A 27,437-nucleotide genomic window follows, 5' to 3' on the forward strand; every position below is an offset into this window, starting at 1 on the left:
GAATCCAGGACAAAATAAGAAAATTATCCTTCAGCTTCAGGTGAAGCAGTTGCAGAGGGTTTTACAGGAACAGAACGCATTGCTCTCTATTATCAGTCCACTTACATCAGGACAAACACTTGGATAACAGGGATTCAAGTTGTTTATGATGGTTATGTTATTGAGAAAAACATTTCATGCTTTCAGGTCTGAAATGTTGTAGCTTTCAAATTATATTTACAGGAAGATATCAAATGACAGTTTTAATCTGTGACTAGACCTGTGACATGTGCATTACACTTTCTGAGTTTTACCCACTACAAATGATTTAATTATTAATATAAATGCACCACTCTTTTTCTTCATTACAGAACTTTACTTTCTCTTTTAGGACAGAATTAATCTCCCACATTCTTAGCACACTGGCAAGTTCAGACACCTCTGAGCTTTACAGAAGCTGATCCCCTCAACCCTACTGGGAATTTAGATGCCTTCAAGGCATGCCCAACATGCCCAATATTTTGGTGAGGTTGAGAATGAGTTGAATGCAAAGCACCTCCTCTGCTGGAGCTTTCAAGTCTCTACTAGTTGAGAATTCAAATGCCTGATGTCACGAACTGCAGTGAAAAAGACAAAAACAAGCCGTCATTTGATCAAAGACAACTAATGTTTAAATCTTTTATAGAGCACTCAGTGAGTGTCACTGATAAGATCAAGTGTCAGGAAGGCCCGACACAATAAACAAAGTGAATGCACACTTTAAAAAAAAGTAGCCAAGGACATACAAGTATTGCCCATTTTTTACAGTAGTTCAGTTTTCTTAAAAATAAAGACGTTTACTTTTAAAGGGGTCATCAGATGCCCATTTTCCACAAGTTGATATGATTCTTTAGGGTCTTAATGAAAAGTCTATAATATACTTTGGTTAAAAATTCTCAATGGTAGTGTAAAACAACACCCTTTTTACCTTGCCAAAATCAGTGCTGCAAAAATCATCCTGTTCTGGTCGAGGTTGCTTTAAATGTTAATGAGCTCTACTCGCCCCGCCCCTCTACTCTCTGTGGAGTGACAAGCCTGTTTACTTTAGTCGCATTTATCTGCGTTTAGCCGCTAAACTTTCTAACTAGCACATTATTAGGAAAGGCGATCACCAAGATTCTGGCAACTAAAAACACCAATGGTAAGAATCAAAAAGTCCTTTATCTTTATGGTCTTTAGACAAATGTACATTTACAATAGTGCGGAAATAAAATTCAATTTGAGATACCATGTTCTATACATATCAGTAGTCAAATCATAACTACACATGCAAAAAAAAAATGAAATGCAATTAAAAAATTAAATCTTGCACAGTTCATTCTCTGTGCCTGACAGAGAAGTTCCATAAATCGTAAGTTTCCAGTTTCCAGACAACAAATCATAAATCAACATAAGCAAGACACATAAACAGAAGGTGAATTAAAAAATAAATTGACATGCTACTTCATCTAAAAATATTTTTAAAGGCATATGGCTAATATTTTTGTCATTATTGTGCATGCATTCAGCTTTCATGACCTCATATCATTTATTGTTAAGTACTAAAATAATATAGGTAATGCACTGAATTTTATAATGACTACACAGACTATTTGTACATCTGTCACACTGCAGGGCAATTTAAAAAAAACTACTGAAGGCAGAAAACAAATGTGATTTAAAATGGTCACAGTGCCTAATATATATATGTTTCTGCAATTTACAGTAAAACCAAAATGTATTCAGACACCTTCAACATTTCTGACATTATCACAGTGTATTTGCTGTAGTTTAGAAAATGGTAATAAAATATGACAAGAATTTAGAGTTAAACTGTGAAAACTTTAAACTGTAAACTTTTATAGAAAGGTATGGTCAGGTCAAAGTGTCAAATCAAATTTTTGGTTCCAATTTTTTTTTTTTTTCAATTTTACTGGTAGTTCACTGTATGAATAATTTTTGGTTATATTATGTCACAGTTAACTTCATTTTGCTATCCTCACCTACATAAATGAACATATAGTGTCCTGCACCCACTAGTAAAAAAAAATATCAAGAATTATATCTGGTTATTAGAACGCTGTCTCCATGCCTAGACTATTAAAATCCAGCCCTGGATGCCAGATCCCGTCAGAAAATATCAGTTTGTCCAGTATCATTATCCAGTACCAAACAGCATTTGAAGCTACACAGTCATAAGACTAAACAACAATGGAAAAACTATATAAAAAACAACTATAATATAATATAAATGACTAATCAATTAATGAATCAATAAATTGAATATATAAATGACTATTATAAATGATTATATGATGAAATGGAATAATAAAATGATGAAATGATTAATGATTATAAATGAATAAATGAATGAAGAATAAATGAAGAATATATAAAAAGAAAGCAAGACACAACACAAATGTATGGTTGCTCTGAGGCAAAACACACACAGTTTGCATTTGAGGATTTTCTGATCCTTCAGGTGTCTGAATAATTTTTGGTTTGACTATATACATTCCTATAAATTGTAAAATTAAAAAAAAAAATGTAATTCCTAAAATCTAAAATCCAGACTTTGATAAAAAAAAAACATTTTAAAAAAAAAAAAAAATAAAAATCTTTGACACAATACTGTGTCAACTACCCATTTACTATTCAAAATGACTTAAAAAAGCAAATTGCAAGCAATTCTCCCAACATCCTTTTCAAAGCATGTTCTTTTTTACTTAGTTCAGTCATCTGCAGTGTCTTCTGAACTTTCCGGTTGTTGATTCTCCAGCAAGAAGGGGAGATACATTGATATGTATAACTTCTTAAATTTACTGCTGCTCAGGCAGTACAGGATCGGATCCAGCAGACAATTCAGATAAGAGAGACAAACAAGCCCATCGTACAGTTTAACGACAGTATCTTTTTCCTCTGCCATCACGGGCCCATTGATTTTTAACTGCACCGCTCTTGTAATGGCATACGGCAAGAAGCAGATAGCAAAGACGAGAACCATCGCAGTGACAAGGAACACTTTCCGGAGTTTAGTCTTGTCGCCCACCGACTTCTGTTTGAGTCTTCTGATAATCAGTATCGAGCAGTACACAAGAACAAAAAAGGGGATGAAAATCTGAGTAAAAAACACAATTTCCCTCAGTAGAACAATGGGGCTTAGTTCCTCATCTTTTTCGCTGCTGTTGCATCGGATAAAACTTTGCAACATGGCTGGAATGGTCAAAATTCCCAACAGCACCCAGATGAATACAGAAATCTGGGGCGATTTTTTCAAAATCCTCAGGTCTTTCCTCTTCACCGGTTGGACTACGCTAAAATAGCGATAAATAAAGATGACCGTCAAGAAGGCGATGCTGGCTCCTCGGTTGAGAAACTGCAGAAAGAGCTGTACTTTGCATACCACCATCTGTTCACTGCATTGATGAAAGTTATATGCCTTCATAGGCAATCCAATCAGCAGCAAAATGTCAGCCAGGACCAGGTTGAACAGGAAAATGTCAATGGTTTTAGACTTCCAGAACTTGAGCTTGAAGACGAAGAGATGGATGACTGTAATGTTCAGTAGGAGTCCCAAGATAAACTCCACCACTACCACAGAAGAGTAGAAAATATACAGCGCTCGGTTTTGGTCAATGTGGACCTGACAATTTTCCACTGTTCCGTTGTTCGTATTATCCATATTTTGATTCCTGGTCCAAAATGATTTCTAATGTAAGTAGACGACACACTTTTGAATGTCCATTTTACCAAAGCAGAGCATTTTAAAGCTGCTCAGACTTTAATGCAAAGCACCTCCTCTGCTGGAGCTTTCAAGTCTCTACTTGTTGAGAATTCAAATGCCTGATGTCACGAACTGCAGTGAAAAAGACAAAAAACAAGCCGTCATCAAAGACAACTAATGTTTAAATCTTTTATAGAGCACTCAGTGAGTGTCACTGATAAGATCAAGTGTCAAGAAGGCCTGACACAATAAACAAAGCGAATGCGCACTTTAAAAAAAAGTAGCCAAGGACATACAGTCATGTGTATTTGCAAAGATCATATCTCATAAGGACAGAGCATATTATAGCAGTATAATAGTGGGGCGTGTTGACTTCACCATGCAAGTTATAACAAATGCATGTTAAAAAATGTGATGGTTATTGATCTTCTGATTTAAACACCTTCATTTGACTATTGGTGGCTTGTCCAGACAGGCCTGAGTAGACTGAAGGGTTTTTGTGAAGAAGATTACCTGAGGGGCAAGTACTGTCTTTTTTAGCAAAAGGACATTACCTGTTTAAAAGAAAAGATTTGCCATGCCTTCCTTTTACATAATAAGCCTATTTGTACAGTAGTTCAGTACACTTAACAAAGTAGCTGTAAAAAATGCATTGCACTGCATTTGTTTCTCGAAATTCGGGTTACCTCCATTATGTTGGGTAATAATACTGAATGAGATTTTAATTTGCATTGCAGAAGTTGCACCATCAGCAGAGTTCAGACGCTTGTCTCCTATTAAAGAAGAGGCTTCAGAACCTGCACAGGAAGACTGTCCTGTTAGCCCTTTTGGATCAAGGCAAAGTCTCCCACCAAACCCAGAGGAAAGGTATACTACCAAGATTTTTAATGTTTTTTTTTTTCACAAACTTGTATGCTAGTATAAATAAAAGAAATTTGCTACATTTATAGTATTAGAGCTGTACAGTTTAAAAAAATAATATCATTTAAACACAGGCCTATTCGACCAGGACTGAAAGAAGAGCAAAAAACATTTGAAGATTTTGTTGAAGAACATCTCAAAACAGACTATAAACAAGCTATTCTCCAACATGAGATTCAGGTATGAGCAGTATTCAAAAAGTAACTCACACACAGTTAAAGTATGTTCTAAGCATTATCCTCTCTATTTTATAGACTAATACACAAATCAGAGGAGCAGAGAAGAGAAATTTCCTTCGTAAAGGAGAAGGAATGTCTAGAATTTCAAAGGTTAAGGACTGCTCACAAAGACTCCAGAGGAGACGCTCTGTTAGTCCACAAATGGTGAACATGAAGCTCAGTCAGCAGACAGTACATCCCGCTGAATTTCATCAGAAAGAGATGCCAAATAGGACCAGTCCTGGACTGAAGAGCGTGAGAAACCTCACTGAACAGAGATCTGGCATGGAAGACTCTTTAAAGAAGACCGTTGCTTTACAAGATGATGATTTATCATCAAACGACAAAGGGAAAGTCAAAGCTTTAACTACTAACAACAGTACAGCCTCACTTAAAACTAAGCACAGTGTAGGAGTCATGAGGAATTATGGTAAAACCAATTGTGGCAAGTCAAGTGGATCCGCTCTGGCACAAAGCAAAGAAAGTGTTGGCTTTAAAAAAGTTAATGACCACATAGTCAAAATCTCTGAGAAAAATTGTACAAACTACAGCCAGAAAGGGGAAATGCTTAAATATGTCAGTCTAGCTGACGAAGTGATGGAGTCACTGGCTTTTAACGATTCTCCAGGCACCACTAGTAGTGAGGACGGACCCAGCTCTCAGTCTCACCAGCCGTCACCTCATTATCTCTCAAGGCACACAGATCACAAAGATCAGAGTCTGGATTTGTCAGATGGCGATTACGCTAGTGACGCTCCGAGTGAGACTCGCTTCAATGAAGAACATCAGACTTCTACTCCTACGTCCAGTTCTTCAAGCTTCAGCAGTGATTCTGAACTCAAAAGCTTACAGAGGTCTATGGCTAACTGCAAAAAAACACATGTAAGGAGGACCGACAGTGACTTTAGACAGCCTTCTTCTCACCTCTCAAAGATGTTCCCAAAAGTCAAAGTTACTCTAGAAGACACCACTCATAGCATGGGACAAGAGCAACCACATACTCCAATCAGGTTTTGTAAAAAGGTTATGATTTTTACATCATTTTGGTGTATTTTGAAAAATCCGATCTCTGATTGAACATATTCATGCAATTGACTAGGGAAGAGATGGGAGTGCATGGTTTTAATGGTGAAGATGTCTGCAGACCTTTGCTCAGGATTAAGAAAGAACTTCATGAACCTCAGGTAGAATCAGCACATCTCCATGTGTGAAACACCACTTTATTTCTCATATACTAAAAATGAAGGTTCCAACCCTGTTGAAAAAACATGGTCATGAGCTGGTTTAAGCTGGTCATGTGCTGGTCCTAAACTGGTCTTAAGCAATTGCTCCTGCTCAGGACCAGCTTAAACCAGCTCAAACCAACTGCCATGCTTCAAAACATACCTAACCAGCTGATGCTGTTTTTTTTAACAGGGAAAAGAGGGTTTTCACAGTGATTCCATAGAAGAACCAATTTGGATTCCCCCGAAGACCCTTTCACTATATAGTTCTAAAAAGTGTGAAAAAATTTTTAATAATCTGAAGAACCATTTTCCCACTTTAAAGAACTTTTGGTTCAAGGTTTTATTGATGTTAAAGTTTATTCACGGAACCATTAATGACGTTTCAATAGTGAATGTGACCAGAAAATACTTAAAGGCATAGTTCACCCAAAAATGAAGTTCCAAACCCGTAAGAATCTTAATCTTACGTCTTTGAAACACAAATTAAGATATTTTTGATGAAATCCGAGAGCTTTCTGACTCTGCATAGACAGCAGTGCAACTGAAATGTTTCCAGGCCCAGAAACATAGTAAGGACTATGATGGTGGGATGATAATGGTGGAAGACGTAATTTGGAGAGGAATAACTGTTGAAGTCCTTATTTTTGTTTTCTTTGCTTACCAAAAGTATTCTCGTAGCTTTGTAAAATTGCGGTTGAACCACTGTTGTCACACGGACTAATTTACCGATGTCCGATGGGAACATTTCAGTTGCGTTGCTGTCTTTGCAAGGTCTGAAAACTGTCAGATTTCATCCAAAAATATCTTAATTTGTGTTTAGAAGATGAACGAAGGTCTTATGGATTTGGAACGGCATGAGGGTGAATAATTAATGACAGAATTTTAATTTTTGGGTGAACTAACCCTTTAAAATTTTATGTTTAAATGACTGTGCATGTAGGATCTGAGACAGCAGATCTCATCTCTGAAGCAGCAGTTGATGGAAAGGGAGTCTCACTGGTCAAAGGCCCACAGTCTCCTCCAGAGCCATGTTAAAGCCCTCACCCGCGAAAACCAGGAGCTTCACAGCAGGCTCAATGTGAACAAGAGATCACACCAGAGTGCTGGTTCCTCTGCTCTTAAGCCTGGATCATACAACACAGTGAGAACAATTTCAAACTACTATTTTTACACTAAAAATATTTAAACGTCATTAAACTGTAAGAATATGTGCATGTACACATATTTATTGTGTGTGATCTGTATTGTTTTTAATCTATTAAAAGACTGTGATTTTTAATACTGTGCCTCAATGAATAATATATGTTGTATTTCACTTTGAGAAGAGAAGAGAGGAACCACAGCAGACCCCTCATGTAAGAAGCGCAACTCCGGCCTTTAACAAACCCTCCATGCATAGGACACAACAGGACAATGTTAGTATGCCAACATCATTAATGTGCATTAATTGTTTTTCGATCCGTAAAAAATTTGTATAGCTATAAAGTAAAAAGTAAATAAGTAAATATTTGTTAGATAAGGACCCATAAAACTAGTTGAGCTCGTTTTCTGTAAACCCGTTGAGCTGTGTAATATGTTCTCAAGTGCCTTTAAGCTCGTCAGAAATAATGCATGGCGACTCTCAAAGCCCAGTGTCAGACAATTGACTCGGTTCCCTATAATTAATTCATGTATGTGCAATGCATCTACCCATCTCCATTTCATACAGTGTAAGTGTTAAATCCTGATTTTATATTGTAATTGTTTGCCTTGTTCATAATTTATGATCACATGGAGCTATTTAAAATTAATTGGTGCCTTTAGCCAGACCAGTGTATAGCATCACTTTCATGTAATATATTTATGCAATCACTGTGCCTGTTTTTGACACACAAAAGTATATAGAACAAATGCTTGCCAAAAAAAGCATATGTTTAACTCAAATTTTGTTCAGTTTATAAACTAAAATGAATTTCCTTTTTTATGTTTACTGGAAAACAGAACAAAAATATTGATACATTTTTGTGCAGTGGTACTTTTGCATTTTATTGAAAGAATCTGATTTTTCTTGACCTTTAATGGATAGGCAAATGGACGCTCTGTTAGCAAAGCTAACAGGCTAACAGAATGCACAGCCAACTCTTTAAGTAAGTACAGTATGTTCTCTCGTGATCTATTTCCTATAAACCAACACACAAGTTGTCACCACATATTAGATGTACTGTGTACAACTTGCCATGTCTTGTGTGTTTTGTTTTGTTTTGTTTTTCCAAAAGGAAAAGATCCTGCACTTTCCATTGACAGTCAACTGAACAATGCCATGATTACACAAGGCGGAAAGGTATTTACATTTCTCTTAAAGGGATAGTTCACCTGATGCAGTCAGCCAACATCAGTACACTCAGAATTAGAGCATGAAATAATGACACACACTTCTGTATCATAATTCTATCACTCATTATGACGGAACAGCCTGACCCAGTTTCTATTATGAAATATACAATTCCTCATAGTATCACAACAACAATTTTTTCCACAGGGAAGTTTGTTTTATCATCATACTGACCACAGTGATACACAAATGGGATCAGACACAGTACGAGAGGAAACCTGCTATCCGGATGGAAGGGTAGTGAGGGTTACTCGTAATTAGAAATTTTAATTGCACGAAGCATTGAAGTGTTTAAAATGCTCTTTTTTTATTTAGGTAGAGCGTCTTTTTTGGAACGGATGTCGTGTCATCACATTCCGCAATGGAACAAAGAAAGAGATCGGGGTTGATAAGTCAGTCACTGTCACGTTCTTCAATGGAGATGTTAAACGCACGCTGGCTGACGGGACTGTGGTGTGTGTCACGAGTGAATAAGGAAGTCTTATTAAGTCTGTTCCCACAGTTAGTGGCGTATTGCAACATTTCAAAATTCACATTATTTTGTGGTCATCCAACAGAACACTAACATGTTCATACAGGCCCGAAACTTTTTTGTGTGTCATGACTCCACAGGTGTGTCACACTCTCACCAGTTCCTGCATTTATGTTCTTTAAATAAGTCAGCAAATCAGGGTTATTACTTTTTTTTTTATTATTTCATTTCATGTTTTGGTTTCCAGTTTCAGTTTCTCTTTTTTTCAGTTCTTTTTTAGCAGTTATACCAAAGCACCAAAAATTACAAAAAGTAGTTTTTCTTAGTGCTTCAAATGCACTAAATCCAGGCAGTCTTTTGTTCTTTTTTTAAATGATTTTTGTTTTTTGATTGTTTGAATTCAGTCTTTTTTAGCAATATGTTTTCTTTCAATCAGCACAAGGTTTTTATCTCCTTTGAAGCCTCATTGATCTGCCTCATTATGCTCAGATTATTTGTGGATAATTTTGGCAATGAACTAATAATGGGCCTATGATCAGTCAGTTCCAAAAATAAATACAAGACCTGTACTAATCGAAAGAAAAGTTGATAGATTAAATTAGAAGATTAAATTCAGTATTTGGTGTAACAAGAAATTTTGTCATTTTTAATCAGGAACACCACAAGCGTAAAAAACATACAGAAACGTACAGAAATTAAATATATATATATATATATATATATATATATATATATGGATCAGTGAGACTTGTGTTTTAAAGACGTCTCTTATGTTCATCAAGGCTGCATTTATTTGATCAAAAATACAGAAAAAAATGGTTTCTATTTAATTATATTTCAAAATATAATTTATTCCTGTGATGCAAAGCTGAATTTTCAAATTTTGAAAATTAGAATTTTTGAATTAATCCAGTATCACATGATCCTCCAGAAATCATTCTAAAATGCTGGCTTATTCTTAGAATGATCTATGTTGGCAACAGTTGTGCTGCCAAATGTTTTTTTGGAACCTGTGATATTTTTTCAGGAACAGCATTTGTTCAAAATATAGATATTTTCTAACAATATATGTCTTTGTTATTAATTTTTTTATCAATTTAACACATCCTTGCGGAATAATTTCTAATGATTTAAATAATTATTTTAATGAATATTAATTATTTTTCATCAAATAAATGCAGCCTTGATGAGCATAAGAAACTTCTTAAAAAAAAAAAAAAAAAAAAAAAATTAAAAATCGTACTGATCACAAACTTTTGCACAGCAGTATATTCATATGAGATGATTTTATACCCATGTGTGAGCAAAGTCAAAACGACAGAAACACAACATGAGGGTTAAATTAACAATTAAAGAGCTTAAATTTCTCAGTTAACAATTTTACCTCTTTACATTTAGATATACTACTATTGTGATGCTCAGACAACACACTCAACTTATCCATCTGGGTTGGAGGTGGTACAGTTTCCAAACAACCAAAGAGGTTAGGAAAAAATAATATGAAAAATGTTCTTTCATTGACATACACTTCAAAAATTATTTAAGCTTTAAATAAAACTGAGATTGCTAGCTTTCTTTAGTGTAATTTTATAGTAATTTGGAATTTTATATGTATTTTTAATGTTACATTTCCCATAGAAAAACACCATCCTGATGGTACAAGGGAAATATCCTTCCCCGATGGGACGATTAAGATTCTCTACGCCGATGGTCGAGAGGAGAGCATTTTTCCAGATGGAACTGTTGTCAAGATATCACAGTAAGATTAATGTCTGGCTTTCGTGTTTGATTATTTCTTTGGTTGTCCTTATTTACTCCCTTACACACTGTTTCCACAGACATGGAGAAAAGGTGGTGGAGTTTACTAATGGGCAGAGAGAGATCCATACCTCACAGTACAAGCGAAGGATGTACCCGGACGGAACGGTTAAGACTGTCTACACAAATGGGAGGCAAGAAACAAAGTTCTCATCTGGGAGGGTTCGCATTAAGAACAATGAAGGCATCATTATAATGGACAAAAAATGAACTTAAAAAAAATGTATTTATTTGTTGCTTTTTATATTGATAAAGAATTTAGTAACTATTGTTATGCATCTTTTACTGACACAATGAAGAAGAAAAAAATACTTTTTGGAGTTTCAGGTGTTGTTTTGTACTTGATTTATGGTAAGTACTATAGTGTACTATAGACACAGATCTACAGAAGCCATCAAAAAGCATTAGTGCAACTTTTTATTCTGATTTCAACTGGCTAAAATAATTTCAATCTATACTCTTTGTTCTAAGTTATCAATAAACTGTATGACAATTGGATGAACTAAGCCTGTTTATTTGTACTGTCAGCAGGTGTCTTGTGTTACTGAGAGTTCCTCTCAGCATGGACACATCTGATACAGTATGCAGGTGAAGACTTGTGACCCTCTGACCTAGTGCTGACATTGTACTACATTGCAACACTCTGGTTTCAGTAGAGGAACATTAATAACTTAAAACCTAGGAGCAGTTCAGGGAAACAGTTTTTGGATAGAGTTCAGTTCTTTGTGTAATTTTTGGTCTTTATTTACAAGAAGCCATACATTATTATTTAACAATACATTGTTTTAATCAATTATCGCTTGCTGAGAAGTTACAAATGATTTCACATTATTTTCAGATTTTGTCACAATATTATTCTGCCTTACAGAAATTGGCACATAGAGAGAAATTTGTCTTAAATGAGAGGTTCACTTCCAGAGCAAAAAAATTACAGATACGTCTGCAGCAATGCAGGGCGATTTTGAAGTTGGAGGAGAAAATGAGATGGGAGTTTTTCGACATACCCTAACTGTCTTGAACCAGAATACACAGAGTTCACGCAGAGCTCGACAAGACAAGCTTCTAAGGTCAAAAAGTATATAAATTGTCAATTTATTTAGAAAATGACCTGTCGTTTTGCTAAATAAGACTGTTCTTCCTATGCTGGGATCATTTAGAGCTCTTTGAAGCTGCATCTAAACTGCATTTTGGAAGTTCAAACTCGCAGGCACCATAGAAATCCATTATATGGAGAAAAATCCTTAAACATTTTCCTCAAAACACATCATTTCTTATCGACTGAAGAAAGAAAGACATGAACATCGTTGATGACAATGGGGTGAGTAAATTATCTGTACATTTTTGTGCTGGAAGTGAACTTCTCCTTTAATTGCTGTTTACAGATTGAATCTAAGCATTAAATCTGAGCGTGTGTTTTGTGGTTGTAGATGTTTTTATATTGATTGTAGTATGTATATGTAAAATATACTCTACCGTTAAAAAGTTTGGATTAGAAAGTTTAAAAAGAAATTAACACATTTACTAAAGGATAAGTTCAATTCCAGAATAGAAATTTCCTGATAATTTACTTACCTACCTTATCTTTCTGTCTTTAGTTATAAAGAAATTAAGGTTTTTGAGGAAAACATGCAGGATTATTGGTATGGACTTCAATGGTAGCCAATGGGTTGAAGGTCCAAATTGCAGTTTTAGTGCAGCTTCAAAGAGCTCTACACAATCCCAGCCAAGGAATAAGTGTCTCATCTAGTGAAATGATTGGTCATTTTTTTAAAACAATAAAAATGTATTTTTTAACCACAAATGCTTGTCTCACACCAGCCCGACCTCATGCATTATGAAATTACATTGGAAAGGTTAGAAGTATAGGCAGAAGTGCTGACCAGGTGTTTACAAAGTGAACGTGCATACAAAGTCAACTGCCTTTACAAAATAATAAATAACAATTTTGAAGTTGGAGGTGAACATGAGATAGAGTTTTTCAACCTACCCTATGTTTTGAACCAGAGAGCACAAAGAACTAACCGCACGTTACCTTTCCAAATTAGTGCAAGATGAGCATTTGTTATTAAAAAGTATATACTTCTTTTTTTTGTTGTTAGAAAATGACCAATCATTTCACTAGATAAGAACCTTATTCCTCGGCTGGGAAACTGCAGTTTGGACCTTCAACACCAACACCATTTAAGTCCACTATATTGAAGTCCACTATATATATATATATATCCTGGAATGTTTTTCTTTGCGACTGAGGACAGAAAGACAAAAACAACATGGTGGTGAGTAAATTATCAGGAAATTTTTATTCTGGAAGTGAACTTTTCTTTTAAGCAAAGATGATTTCTGAAGGATCATGTGACAATGAAAAATGGCTGCTGAAAATTCAGCGTTGCATTACAGGAATAAATTACATTAAATATATTTTTTAAAAATCAAATATATTAAAACTATATATTAAAATATTGAGTCTTAGAAAAACTGGGCCAACTTAAACCACTTTACTTGGCTGAATTTAAGGAGAAGCATTCACTGAGAAGAGGTGGATCTTTCGGCCCCCAAAGCAGAGGCTCAAATTTGTCCCCGACACCAATGCTCTGCCTGCTTTCCATCTTTATCCTCTCTTTTTCGTTAAAGGAAGTTGCCAGTCGGGTTGTAAGCTTCTGAACCTCGTTGACAATAGCCTTAACATCCGCTTGATCCTGAGAGGCTTTCCACGTAGCCTCATTAAAGGGAAACGTCAATATGAAGTCGCCAACGCGACAAGGAGGGACACTTTTGTCTTGAGTCATGCTGTTCAACTGGACGGCTGTAGACTTGAGTTTATGTACATGAAGAGATGGTAACTTGAATATGGTAGATGTTGTATTTCTGTGCGACTGCCTCGTGCTGTCAATTTCCACAAAGTTCTGAGGAGCCTTTTCATCTCCAATGGATTTTGAATTGGCGTGAAATGGGCAATTAGCATTATTTACAGAACACAGCAGAGTGTCTTGAGAACTTGAAGAGCTTGAGATAGAATGATTCCTGCTTTTGCAGCCTGATGGAGTTGCATGCAAACTCTTCGGCAGCAGAAACCCTTCTGGTCGTAAATACCGTCTACTTGATCTCTTCCTGTGGTATCCCTTCTGTCTGAAACTGTCAATCATCCTGTAGTTCATCAGGTCAATGATATCACTTATTAGCCCTTTCTTAACCGTTACATCAACAGGGCAATCCAATGAAAGTGCCGGACTGTAGTTGACCTCTAGAAGCCACGGTTTGTAGCTGGCGTCGATGAGGATGTCAAACCCCAACAGTTCCAGACAGTTGGGGCTGGAGGGAACGCAAGGAACGGCTGTGAGCAGAGTCAACGTAACGATATTGCTGATCCTGTGCCACAGGAGAAGTTCATTAACATCTTGTTTATGAAGAAAACTCCGGAATCTGCTCATGGTCCACTTGCATCCTCGACCCACTCGCTCTTTGTCCGTATCGTAGCGCATTCCGAATTTATTAATGCTGGTGTTTGTCAAATGAGAGTACAGGCTGTCTAAAGAAGCAAGGTTGAACTTTTCTGTCGCAAAGCGCACTAGGCCTTCCTGGTGCATGTAAATCACAAGAGGGGAGAAACTTTTTACGCAAACATAAATGCGCAGATCAAACTTGTAGCCTGAAATGAGAAGTGGGTTGGTGATGTACCTCTGTACAATCACCGAAGAGTCGTAGACTAAGTCCTTGATATCTTCAAACAGGAATATACCTCTTCCTCTCGACAGGTCGACTGGCTTACATATCCAGTAGTGTGACTTCCCTCTGTCAGTTGTGCGATTCTTAGTGTACACCCCGAGAAATTTGGTGTGTTCGTTAGGCAATATGAAAGCAGCAGGGCTGAAGTCGTACAGGGCTGCGCCAAAAGCGATCTTCATTCTTCTCATGTGTCTTGCTAGACAGTCCTTGCGCGTAATCTGGCTCATTTTGGGATGGTGGTTCAGTCTCTGCCAGGGCAGGATGTTTTCATAGTCTAACTTTCGGAAGCCAGAGGATCTCCAGTAGAGGTTCCAGTCTCCTTCCTCCTGCTCTTCTTCATCATACTCCTCCCAGCCACGCTCCAACAGGACCTCACGTACCACCTGCGGAGCTCCTCCGTGCAGTCTGAACACCAGGGGAGCAAAACCACCTTCCCTTTCAGCCATAGAGAAGATCCCAGTGCCTAAGAAATCATGTAAGTCAGTTCTCTGAATTCTGCATGGAATAGGGGAAATCACATTGGTTTCATTTTCAAGTGGATCCTGCTGTTCTCTTCTGGAAATACTGGGAATGCTTGCCTTTGCTGCTTATTATGCAGATGAATTAGTATTTAATAGCTTATAATTGATATGTCATGTGAATACAATGCATGTCTACTTTTCTTTTAAGTAAAAAATGGATTAATACAGTCATAGTACTGTATTCATCTATTTATTGTAATCAAATTATTATTTTTCTTAATCTTATTTTTATTGTGTATTTATTTGTACTTTTTTCACATTTCACATTGAAAACTCCTGGTCTAGAGGTTCCTAGAAACTGGAATATTGACTTAATTTACTTATGGCAGTCATGATAATAAATTTACTCATTGACCAGATCATTCTTGTGCATCTAAACACAGTCATAGTACACTAACATGACTCAAAAGCAAGACACCTAGTTGCTAAACAAGAAATAAAGCACAGCCTTGTACTGCCAGCATAGTTTTAAACAGTTTTAATGCATCTGGCTATATACACTACCAGTCAAAAGTTTTTGAGCAGTAAAATTTTTAATGTTTTTAAATTAGTCTCTTCTGCTTACCAAGCCTGCATTTTTTTATCCAAAGTACAGCAAAAGCAGTAATATTGTGAAATATTTTTACTATTTAAAATAACTGCTTTCTATTTGAATATATTTTAAAATGTAAATGATTCCTGTAATCAAAGCTCAATTTTCAACATCATTACGCCAGTCTTCATTGTCACAAGATCCTTCAGAAATCAATCTAATTTATAGAAATTATAATTTATAGATTATAGAAACTAATACTTTTTATTTAGCAAGGATGCTTTAAATTGATAAAAAGTGATAAAGACGTTTATAATGTTGCAAAAAACTTGCTGTTCTTCTGAACTTTCTATTCATCAAAAAATTATTATTTTAGTAAAAAATATATTTTTAAATTGTACTGTTTTGCTGTACTTTGGATCAAATAAATGCAGGCAGTGAGTAGTAGAGACTTATTTAAAAAAAAAAACTTTTGACTGGTAGCGTATATAGGTTTAATTTAACACTTTTTTCGATTTTAAATATTGTATTTGCATAAATCACTCTTACCTGGCCGAGCTCTGTTACCTGGTAGACTGTCCACAGAGTTCCTGTGAGACAGGTTGTGTCTGCTTTTGTGTCCTCTGCTCTGGTCATCTTTCGTTGCTAGGAAACGTTTAAATAAAAGCGCGCCATGTGAGCTGGTTAACCGTTACGTTGCGCGGTCGGAGCAGGTGACGTCACCATGCGTGCGTGAATCAGCGGTTTGTCAATCGTACAAAATATTGCATTTTTAAAAACATTGGAGTTTACCTTTGCCTCAAGATAGGTCTGGATTTTCTAAATGATTTCTGAGGGAAATTGGCATAAGTGTAGAGATTAGTGTATTTTATAAGGTATTTTATTTTAAATATGTTATTAATTGACAAAACGTTATCACGTAAATGAAATGGACAACCATATTCACATTTTAGAAGTCGAATCATGACGACCTCATGTTTCATAACGGCAAATTATTTTCTCTGTGAGTGTTATTGATGTATTATTGTTCTCTCTCTATCTTTACACAAAACAGACGAACATAATAGACAAGAAGAAAACACTGCCATCCACTGGAGATCAAAATAGAAAGGTAAGGACCGGTTCACTTGCTTTGAAAATGCTGCCATTTACTGGTGACAACGCAAACCATTGTAGAGGCTGTAGTGTAGTGGATCTGTAATGTTATACATATATTTTGCATTAATGCACAGGCTAAGCATTAACACATATGGGTGATTCTACAGATTTGGTCCGAAGTCAGAGTGGGAAACAGACAAAAGTGTGTCTTTTTTCCAAAAAAAAACATAAATAAAAAAATAATAATAATAATAAATTGTATGTGCAAATTGTATAATATCAAGTGGGAAATTTCTAGTAAAGTTAGTTAATTCTTATATTGTATTTTCAGAAAGTTTTGAAATATTTGTCATCTCCCTAAATTTTTCAGTACTGAAACACAGTAATATAATTTAATTAGAAGGGTTATATTGACCTATTAATATTTTGCTTACATCTACTATGTAAATATATATATATATTATAAATAACAATTAGATTTTTAACAATATTTCAAGTGTAATTTATGAGATTTGTTGTATTTTGAATTGATTTTTCTTTGTAAAAGGCAAAAAGTTGATCATTCTGATATGTAACCTGGACCACAAAACCAGTCGCTGGGGTTTCTTTGTAGCAATAGGCAAACATACATTGTATGAGTCAAAATTATTGATTTTTCTTTTATGGCAAAAATCATTAGGAAATTAAGTGAAGATCATGTTCCATAAAGATATTTTGTAAAATTCCTACTGTAAATGTATGAAAACTTAATTTTTGATTAGTCATATACATTGTTAAGAACATTACCTGAAGAACTTTAAAGGTGATTTTCTCAATATTTTGATTTTTTTGCACCCTCAGATTCCTGATTTTTAAATAGTTGTTTTTCGACCAAATATTGTCCTGTCCTAACAAACCATACATCAACGGAAAGCTTATTTATTCAACTTTCATATGATTTATAAATCTCAATTTAGAAAAAATGACCCTTATGACTGGTTTTGTGATCCAGGGTCACATATTAAAGTTAAGGGTTTTAAAGTTAAGGAGTTTTAAAATACAGTGAACCAAAAACTATCATAACATCTTAGTTGTTAATTCAGTATAGTTTATTTTTGACAAAACATACCATGTTTCAGTAGTGACTGCGCATTTACGGCAGTGACAGTAATGCTTTGGTTACCACCACATCACATTACAGAATTTTAACTTGCATACTAAAACACTTCTAAAACATACTGAAATACAAAAAAAAAGTACATAACTGTAATAAACTTTTGTTTAATTTCCCCCAAATATGAGGAATATGTGTTCCTTTTTGTCACTACCAAAACAACATGGTTTGGTCTTGACTGTTTCAGTAGTGACACTTTTGCTACCACTTTTGCTACTTTTGCTACCAAAACTTCACCAAATGTTTTGGTCATGACTATGGCAATTTTTGATACTTTTGATACATTTTGAACAGATTGCATTTTTTTAATCCAAAATACAGCAAAAGCAGTAATATTGTGAAATATTTTTACTATTTAAAATAACTGCAATCTATTTGAATATATTTTAAAATGTAAACGATTCCTGTGATCAAAGCTAAATTTTCAACATCATTACTTGAAAGTAGCACTTTCGCTACTTTTGCTACCAAAACTTCACCAAATGTTTTGGTCACGACTATGTCAATTTTAGATACTATTGAACATAGGTCAAAGATGCTACTGAGTACATGGTTAGCTAGCACAGTTTTGAACAGTTGTACACATATAAAAACTAAATGTTATGAAATAACTCCCAAAGAAGTGTGCTTAATTGTAGAAAAAAGCTGTTCGGCAGTGACATTCCTTTAAGATTTTTCATACTTTTGAACACATTTACCTCAAAATGATAAGATCTATCCACACCTTAGCTATGAGAGAGAGGGACACATAAATATTTCCAGATCATAAATGTAGGTGTGTAAAGTCAGTGTCTCAGCCATGGACTGAAACATACACTATTTCTGCAGTGACATGAAAATGCCACCATTTTTTTTTTAATTACATAAAGTTTCATAATTTAGGAAAAAAAAAAATATTATATATTATAATATTATTTATATATATATATATATATATATATATATATATATATATATATATATATAACTTCACTTTTTAAAAGAATCAAAAATATATTTTTAAAAATAACAATGAAATAAAATACAAAAAATATTTCAATATCATTTTCAGAAGTTGAAATTCAGGACAGCCACCTCCCAACTGAAAGTACCCAATAAATTATGATTTTAAATATATTAAGCTTACTGATTTTTAAAAAAAATATTATTGTGGGTTTCAGTAGATAATAAAAGGATCTTAATAATACTTAAATGCTTTTAAATGTGTTTTTTTGGTTGTGGGACAGCAGTTTGCACCAATTCTGTGGAATGGCCCATATATAACATGTAATGTTACACAGAGAGAAAGCAGAAGGAATACAGTGAGTTACAGTGCAGTCTTCATAGCAGCATGCAGGCAGCGTACAGAGACAGGAAATTTAATAGTCCAGCTGTTAGTATTATATTAGGGAATGAATTCACTTCTGTCATAGTTACTAAAATTGGAGATTTATCATGTAAAATACTCACTGCTTCAAGTAAAGGAGTACAGATCATAATTTCACAGCATTATCAGCCCATTGTGGTTTTTTTTTTTTTTTTTTTTTTTGGCTGATTTTAAGTTTAGATGCTTCTTTAGATTTCTTATTTATTTTAAATCATGAAATTTGATTAAAAAAATTCTAAAACTAAAAATATCCTAAAACTCTTTGACTTTTGGAATATACAGTTAATATTTAAACACTGTAAGAATCCAAGCACGTTGTTGTTTTAAAGCTGTCATAAAATATTTCTTGTCAGCTGTCAAAGTGTTAGTCACATATTTATTACTTTAATTCAGAGATGTTTAACCAGAGTTATTGCCTGCACAGAGTACAATTTAATTACTTTATTTTGATTCTCTGTTGCATTGCTACTTCAAATTTCTTACATAACAACAGTAAAAACTATTGCTTCAGGAAGAGTGTAATGATTTTTTTTATGTGAAAAGGCTTCATAATGACTTTATCTATATGGGTATCTCAGAAAGATCTTGTAAAATTCGGAAATGCCCTTTAGACATTGCTTATAAAGGCTGTAAAGATTATAATAAGTGCAGAACCTTTTTTCTTACTTTTTATATTATTTTAAACTTCTGGCAGTATTTATATTTCATGCAATATTCTGTCTAGATTGATTATTATATAATTTCATAAATAAATATTTTTAAATGTGCTCAGTTAGACATGTTATTATTATCTTGATCTCATCCTGTGTTTTTTATATTGTAGATTTGGCATGTGACTCAGCAAAATGGTGCAACAGGAATGCATGTCTTGTTTGGGAAAAACAGCTGATTAACTACACAGACTTCAGTCTAAAAATGATACAAGCCTGCTTTATGATCATATTTTTTTAATACAACGATTTGTAAACGTTAACCTGATACATTCACATTTAACATAGCATTTAATCTGCTGCACTTACGGTAAATATGATGTAAATGCAATAAACATATTAAAAGAAAAGAGTATTTAAATGCATATATTAAAATTATTTGTGCTTTTGTACAGAAATTGAATACAACAATAAAGAAGATGATCTAAACATTTAGATCCAAACATGGTACATAAAAAAACTATAGTTTCTAAACACTTTGTAAAAAATACTGTAAAAATAATCTTTGAATAACAAATAAAATCAACATTTTACATACTAAGATACATACTAAGGCAGAAATATAATGAATAATCTCAAAATCCATTTACAGTCGTGTCTGGGCAACAACATTTTTCTCATTCAATTCTTTCTCATTCACTTCATTGAAGTCGGCCTTTTCTGTTTTTTCCGAGTCGTAAGTCACTTGTGAAGTTGGATTCTTGTACTCGTTGTACTCAACATAAAGGTAAGTTACCATGGTAAGGGCAAGAACACTCAAACAAATGTAGATTTTGATGGACAGGCAGATGTATGTGCTGTAAGCAAAGGCTATAACAAAACCAAGTGACTCCCACATGCGGTAGTTAGCAAATGCTGCTTCTTTGTGTTTAGCAAAGAGAACGCCATAAAGTGCTGCAAATGAAATAAACACACAGTATAATGTACAATGTATACATTTATTATTATTATTTATACATTTTGTGTTGTGAGGCCTGATTTTCAGCTGTTTATGATTGTCTGTAGGCTGTTTGTCAGACTTTTGCACCCAAACCTATTCATTTTATATTCATAATAATGACTTAACTGGATAGGTAACTAAGTAGTATGCAGTATGAAGCACTCACCATTGGTTTGTGTTTGCCACACAGCATCTGCCATACCCCAGAGGGCTGGAAACACGAAGAACACGGCCATCTGTCCTGGTTGAGGCTTCCAGTACAAAAAGGCCACAAAACAGCCCAGGTTTGTCAGCGCAGCTGTGAAAGTGCAGTAAGACAGAATGAACATAAATTCTAGCCAACATATTTAACCTTAAAACCATATGTCAACCTGTTCATTTATTACCCAAGCAAAAGAGGGCGACTCTTCCGGTGTATTGAGCCAGTCTACCAAACGCGAATGAGCATACGGAGTTAGTGGCACCAAAGCAGATCATCACAAAGCCAACGTTGTGTATTCCTATCGCACAAGTCACATAATTCTGCAGGGGAATAAGGGTCACAAGCACATTAGACTCATATTTCATTAGGACAAATTAGTATTCATTTATTCCGGTCTGTATAGTACGGTAACACATACACATTGCGGCCACACACGTTATTTTTTCCACTTAATGTTTTTCTCATCAAAACGTCATCTTTTCTTGCAATAACGAGTTATGTTGTTAAAACGACATCTTTTCTCGTAGTAAAGCAATGTTATGTTGTAATATATCTTCTATAACGGGAAGAACATATTTTTATCACATTTTTTGTTATTACGAGAAAAAATAAATAGTTGTAGATGACATTTTAATGACATAACATCTCATTATTGCAAGAAAAGATGACGTTTTAACAAGATAATTATAACGTTTTAACAACATAACATATTGTTATGAGAAAAGATGTCGTTTAAACAAAGTAATTATGATCTGTTAATGACATAACATCTTGTTATTACGAGAAACAATGACGTTTCAATGACATAACATCGTGTTATTACGGGAAAAGATGCTGTTTTAACTAATTATGTTGTTTAAACGACAAAAGAAAAAATTTAATTTTAACAAAATAGTTATGTCGTTTAATGACAGCTCTTGTTATTATGAGATGTTTTAACAAGAAAAATATGTTGTTTTATTGACATAACATCTTGTTATTAAAGAAAATATGCTGCTTCAAAGGCATTACATCTTGTTATTACATAAAAAGATCTTTTAACTAGAAAAAGATGTTTTATTGACATATCTCGTTATTGCGAGAAAAGATGTTGTTTTAACAAGATAATTATGACTTTTTAACAACATAACATCTCGTTATTACGAGAAAATATGTTGTTTCAATGACATTATCGCATTATTACAGAAAAAGATGTCATTTTGACAAGATAATTATGTCATTTAACGACAACATTGTTATGAAAAAAGATGTAATTTAACAAGAAAAAGATTTTTTATTGACAACATCTCGTTATTACGAGAAAATATGTTGTTTCAATGACAACTCGTTATTACAGAAAAAGATGTCATTTTAACAAGATGATTATGTTGTTTAATGACATAACGTTGTTATTACGGAAAAGATGTCATTTTAACAAGAAAAAGATGTTGTTTTAACAAGATAACTATGATATTTTAACAACATAACATCTTGTTATTACAGGAAAAGATGTAATTTTAACAAGATAATTGTCGTTTTAACAGAATAACATCTCGATATTATGAGAAAAGATGGCATTTTAACGACATAACATCTCGTTATATGAAGACAATATGTCGTCCTAATTAAATAATTATGTTGTTTTAATGACATAACATCTTGTTATTAAAGGAAAAGATGTCATTATAACAAGATAATTATGTAATTTAACAACATAACATCTTGTTATTATGAAAATGTAACATTTTGCTATTACAGGAAAAGATGTGGATTTAACAAGAATTATGTTGTTTTAATGACATGACATCTTGTTAGTACAAGAAAAGATTCTAGAGAGCATTTGACTGGAGAGAAGGTTTGATGAAAAGCTGGTGTGCAGGGTGATACACTTTGAATGCTTATATCTTGTAAATATTAATTTTGTTATTGTTTTGAAGCACAATAGCTTATAGATAGCTTTAAGACTAACATATTCATACTACAAGCCAAAGAAATACAATTTTGAATTAATGTGGGCTTTAAGGACTTGGCAAATAATCTGGACTGAAAGACTAAATGTTGTTGTATTGTTATGGTTTGACAATGATGACAATAACAAGTGGTCTAGCAGCACTCATCAATGTCAAAATGACCGAGATGAGACCGAGATTCTTTCTCAAAATGTCCATAAATGTTCAAGACTTGGTGTACCTTTGTGTATTCTCCAGCGAGGAAACTTTGCTCAAACCCACTGTACATTGTCAATGGGATTAGCAGCAGCAATTTAGGATTTCTCAAGAGCCTGAAGGTAGCCAGAAAGGTGCTGCAAAACGATTGGTTGCCCTTGTTCCTACGAAATTCTTTGGCCAGATCTCGGTCGATGTTGTCCAGGAACACTGCCACAAAAATTATGGCAAAAATCCCCACACCTGCATGAACCAGGAAACAATACATAAGACAGTCTTAATGGAAATTCCTAGATAAATAAAAACTGGAAGTGTATATTTTCTGAAAGAAATGTGAATGGTGCTTCTAGGTGGTTCTAGGTTGTTATGAATAGTTCTAGTTCATTGCCTAAACAAAATGCTGGATGACTTACATATTGAAGTTAAATAATTAGGTTTTTTTTTTTTTTCAGATTTGTAGGAGTCATCTGTTAATGTATTCAGCAGTTCACTAAGCTAGTTTTTGGACACAAATATGAATAATTGTTACCCACCAATGTAGCAGCCTAGTAGTGTGTTTACTAGATGTCTTGCTGGAAGAGTTGAGTTTGTGACTGTGAAATTTTCAACGCATGAGGTCGCACCACAGTACTGCAGGTTCTCCTCTGGGATTTCTGCAAACAAATAAACGGTCAGTGTATTTACAGTCACCAAAAAAAATAGATAAAGCTTTCAATCTAACTGTACCTATGCTGTGATCTTGGCCGAATATCAGAGATGACATGAGGTTTCCCCATACTGCCGATGACTGAAAAATGAAGAAAAAGATGCCAAAGTATTGGTTGATGAGATCCTGGCCTTTCTTGTTGATTTTCTGGCCTCGCTCGTTTCCACTTATTGTGAGATAGGTGCATTTTGCTGACCACAGCGGTGAACCTCCCAAACCCAGAATGGCAGAGGTGGTCATCAGACTTGGCCTGCAGACAAAAATTATTTAGAGAGATGCTAAAAAGCACTGCTGATTTCTATCTAACTTAACTGAACTAACAGAACCTTCAGCTGTTAAATGTCGAAATTAAATGTATGGGGTCAGTAAGTAGCAGCACAACTGTTTTCAACATTGATATTAATAAGAAGTGTTTCTTGAGCAGCAAATCAGTGTATTATGATTTCTGAAGGATCATGGGACACTGAAGACTGGAGTAATGATGCTGAGAATTCAGCAGTTATTTTAAATGATAATATTACACTGTAATTTTATACTGTCAGTAGCATTGTTTAACAAATCAGTAAGTACAAAAAGCTGAGAAATGCACGCACCAGCCTGGCGCAAGGTTTCCAAAGGAATATGCCACGTAACAACCCATAGAAATGACGATGGTCCATTTACAGCCCAGATTTTTGATCATTATTGGAGGCAGAAACATAGAGGACAAAATGATGGTCGCATAGATGACACTGAGTGAAATAACGCCCATTCCATCCTCAGCATTGAGACTGCTCTGTAACATACAAACATGTTTCCGTCAACATAAATACATGCACAAATCAATACCTCTAACATACCTTCTGTAATAAATCAGTGTAAGAGTGTTTCCTCATTTAAATAACAGTTCTCTCTTTCAGGACTATTTGAAAGACAAAATTTTACATAAATCATGCTTTACATAAATCATTATAGTTTTAAAGACTTTAATAAGATTTTAATAGCTTTAATTGCAATCTTGCCTCCCACCCAAAATTGTTTAACTTTCTTTTAATAGCAAATTTGTTAACATGAGTGATATGCTTTGCATATTTTCTGAGCAAAATATAAAGAATCATGCTTTAGTATATTTGTGTTGATCTTTATGTGTGCACTTTGTACGTTTTGCCATGACTGATAATGCTGTCATTTACCATCACGCTACACAATTTATAGATCAATTTTTATTTGCACGTCTATGCAAGAATATTATATCAAATATTATATTTTACTAAACATGCATTATCAGTATAAATATTTCGCAATTATTTCACAAGCCATCAGTATCAAACTTTCTCCAAAGCAATATACAAATGAGAAACATCTCTAATTTCTGTTTGTTACCTGTAAACTCTGCAACCCTCCAAATGCTGTGAATAAGAACAAAAATCCAAATGAAACCACCAGGATATTTTTGGTGGTTCGGCTCATAAGTTTCATCATCCTGAAATCCTGTCAAAGGGAGGAATTCCTTGCGTAAAAGTTTCCTGTTAAAACAAAACAAACTCTAGATTGACTTGAAGTCACACTGAGTTAATATAGCACGACTGGACACGGTCTAGGACAAAGTTCAGAGTAATGCAGTCATAAAAGCATGCAGTTTTTAGATGACCAAACCTGGGTCAATGAAAGAAACTGCTGATTTCTTATCAGTGACTAAAAGTGTTTTTAACAGAAGTTTTCTTCTGCTTTTTCCCATGGAACAGAACACATGTTGCTGTTCTCATAACGGTGAATCCAAAACATCGACCAAATTAAAAAATATATAAAACAAGTCTGGCATTTGTCACTTAAGATTGTGCTAATAGTCTTTAAAGTGGAATGTTTTTATGATGTCATTTTGTTAATTGTTTTATGGTCCCGTTGTTCACGTGTATTCTGAGATGTGTAAATGTAGTCACGTCAGCCAAGACATGTGCTGCACAGTTTAACAATAATATATTACGACAGATTTTATTCTCTCTAAATAATAATATATATACCAAATACATTTATCAAAAGTTTATTGGGGGACCTTCCAGGAATCGTTGGGGATTGAACTGATTAAAAACTTATCACCCTTTCATAGTTTGAACCTATTACAGTAGTAACCTTTCGGCTACTAGTCCAGATCTGTATCTAATAAGCTACACCACTGCCTTGAGACCTGGAAGCTCAACACAATAAACATACTGTTGAAATTCAAAAACAATGTAAAATTAAACCATTTTTCTTCATGTGAACATATATATGCTTTAGTTGCAAAATTCTCTCTTTTTACACCCTTTTGTATTGTGTAATGAAATCTTATTCATTTATATATGAGGCTGTATTCTTTATTTGCCATGTACAAACCTTGAACTTTTGTTGCTCTCGTAAAAAAATGTTGTTGGATTGTTGAAGATACTAGAGGTCATGCAATAATGTGAATGTAATAACATTCATCATTTGGCATGACACATGGTGTGCAGCTTTAGCTTGCAATATTTATGCCTCACATGCCTAACTGGTTTTATTCAAGGAGAATAGTGCAACCAAAAATTAAAACTTAAAATGTACTCACCCTCAGACTGAGGGTATGTAGATGACTTTTTCTTCATCGGAACAGATTTTTGGAGAAATTTAGCATTACTTGCACACCAATGGATCCTTTGCAGTGAATGGGTGCCGTCAGAATGAAAGTCCATAGAGCTGTTAAAAGCATAATATTAAACAAGTAATCACACAAATCTGGTTCCAAATCAATTAACACCTTGGGAAGTGAAAAATTGTGTGTTTGTAAGAAACAGATGCATCATGAAGATTGCTTCTATCCATCTATCACTGCTTTCTCAATTGAAAAAGTCACAAGGCATGAATTGATAAACTGGAGTCTATTTTCACTGAAGAAATACAAATATTTATTAAACAAAAATACAATATATGCACAATATATGACTCTGTACATAAATGATTCTTGTAATGACTTATTGTAATAAAATAAAATTTCCAATGAGAATTTACCAATGGGTTATTTACCATCAGTGTTTTGCAAATAACATGAGTTATGTAATCAGATTACTTTTTTCAAGTAACTAGTAATGCATTACTTTTTAATTTACAAGAAAATGTTTTTTTTTCAAATAATACATTTTTTTTTTCAAACAATTAACTCTACTTACTCCCCCCCCCCCAATTATTGATTGAAAGCTCTCTTGTTCCCATGTTGAGAAAAATCGGGGGTAAGATGTTACTTTAGTTCTAGAATAAATGTAAGCATGCATTAATTAATCTCAATCACAAAAAAAAAAAAATCAGTATTTCTCAAACTGATTAAAAACTGTGAAATGCCACTCAGAATTTGATGCAAACCTGCAATAATTAAATATGTTAAAAATATACAAATATCATTTGGCCACGTTCACACTGTCAGTTTTTGGGATTGACAACCGCATTTACTTACTGGTGTGAGTCTCGAAATGTCCCGTTCACATAGCAGCTTACAGTCGCTTTTTGAATATTGTCTGTATGAACGTGCAACAGGAGTCAAGCCTGTATTCCTTACCAGTAACCAGTATTCAAATTGTTTCAAAGCTCTTGCGGGGGCCCCCTAACCAGA

General features: G+C 34.3%; 4 protein-coding genes across 4 annotated transcripts; 1 reads left to right on the top strand and 3 right to left on the bottom strand.

Annotated features, from left to right (window-relative positions):
* Nucleotides 1–1,138: 1,138 nt before the first annotated feature.
* On the top strand, nt 1,139–11,148 carry si:ch211-140l13.3 (centromere protein J). Its single transcript, XM_051138199.1, has 14 exons — nt 1,139–1,159; nt 4,459–4,588; nt 4,717–4,822; nt 4,897–5,870; nt 5,960–6,044; nt 7,027–7,227; nt 7,409–7,501; nt 8,152–8,212; nt 8,342–8,406; nt 8,605–8,694; nt 8,773–8,910; nt 10,328–10,412; nt 10,568–10,688; nt 10,768–11,148. The coding sequence occupies exons 4-14, from the start codon at nt 4,954–4,956 to the stop codon at nt 10,955–10,957; spliced, it is 2,046 nt and encodes a 681-aa protein (XP_050994156.1). The 5' UTR covers nt 1,139–1,159; nt 4,459–4,588; nt 4,717–4,822; nt 4,897–4,953; the 3' UTR covers nt 10,958–11,148.
* Nucleotides 1,152–4,039, bottom strand: gpr31 (G protein-coupled receptor 31). The gene has a single exon (XM_051138201.1). It carries the CDS (start codon nt 3,677–3,679, stop codon nt 2,729–2,731), a length of 951 nt encoding a protein of 316 aa, XP_050994158.1. The 5' UTR covers nt 3,680–4,039; the 3' UTR covers nt 1,152–2,728.
* Nucleotides 11,149–13,156: 2,008 nt separating the features above from the next.
* On the bottom strand, nt 13,157–16,159 carry ttll2 (tubulin tyrosine ligase-like family, member 2). Its single transcript, XM_051092138.1, has 2 exons — nt 16,073–16,159; nt 13,157–14,933 (listed from the first exon to the last, which is right to left on the bottom strand). Exon 2 carries the CDS (start codon nt 14,914–14,916, stop codon nt 13,243–13,245), a length of 1,674 nt encoding a protein of 557 aa, XP_050948095.1. The 5' UTR covers nt 14,917–14,933; nt 16,073–16,159; the 3' UTR covers nt 13,157–13,242.
* Nucleotides 16,160–20,065: 3,906 nt separating this feature from the next.
* Nucleotides 20,066–25,386, bottom strand: unc93a (unc-93 homolog A). Its single transcript, XM_051137855.1, has 8 exons — nt 25,205–25,386; nt 24,436–24,617; nt 23,863–24,092; nt 23,670–23,789; nt 23,162–23,379; nt 21,177–21,312; nt 20,957–21,088; nt 20,066–20,744 (listed from the first exon to the last, which is right to left on the bottom strand). The coding sequence occupies exons 1-8, from the start codon at nt 25,301–25,303 to the stop codon at nt 20,437–20,439; spliced, it is 1,425 nt and encodes a 474-aa protein (XP_050993812.1). The 5' UTR covers nt 25,304–25,386; the 3' UTR covers nt 20,066–20,436.
* Between the last annotated feature and the right edge of the window lie 2,051 nt (nt 25,387–27,437).

The sequence above is a fragment of the Labeo rohita genome, chromosome 20, assembly GCF_022985175.1.
Source record: "Labeo rohita strain BAU-BD-2019 chromosome 20, IGBB_LRoh.1.0, whole genome shotgun sequence".
NCBI lineage: Eukaryota > Metazoa > Chordata > Actinopteri > Cypriniformes > Cyprinidae > Labeo > Labeo rohita.

Excerpts from the sequence above, each read along its gene's own strand:
- gpr31 (XM_051138201.1), bottom strand. The coding sequence starts at position 3,679 with ATGGATAATACGAACAACGGAACAGTGGAAAATTGTCAGGTCCACATT.
- si:ch211-140l13.3 (XM_051138199.1), top strand. The coding sequence starts at position 4,954 with ATGTCTAGAATTTCAAAGGTTAAGGACTGCTCACAAAGACTCCAGAGG. Across the intron at positions 5,871-5,959 it reads CAACCACATACTCCAATCAG|GGAAGAGATGGGAGTGCATG; the intron begins GTTTTGTAAAAA and ends GCAATTGACTAG. Across the intron at positions 7,502-8,151 it reads ATAGGACACAACAGGACAAT|GCAAATGGACGCTCTGTTAG; the intron begins GTTAGTATGCCA and ends TTTAATGGATAG.
- ttll2 (XM_051092138.1), bottom strand. The coding sequence starts at position 14,916 with ATGGCTGAAAGGGAAGGTGGTTTTGCTCCCCTGGTGTTCAGACTGCAC.
- unc93a (XM_051137855.1), bottom strand. The coding sequence starts at position 25,303 with ATGATGAAACTTATGAGCCGAACCACCAAAAATATCCTGGTGGTTTCA. Across the intron at positions 23,380-23,669 it reads ACTACTAGGCTGCTACATTG|GTGTGGGGATTTTTGCCATA; the intron begins GTGGGTAACAAT and ends TGGTTCATGCAG. Across the intron at positions 20,745-20,956 it reads GTGGCAAACACAAACCAATG|CACTTTATGGCGTTCTCTTT; the intron begins GTGAGTGCTTCA and ends TTTCATTTGCAG.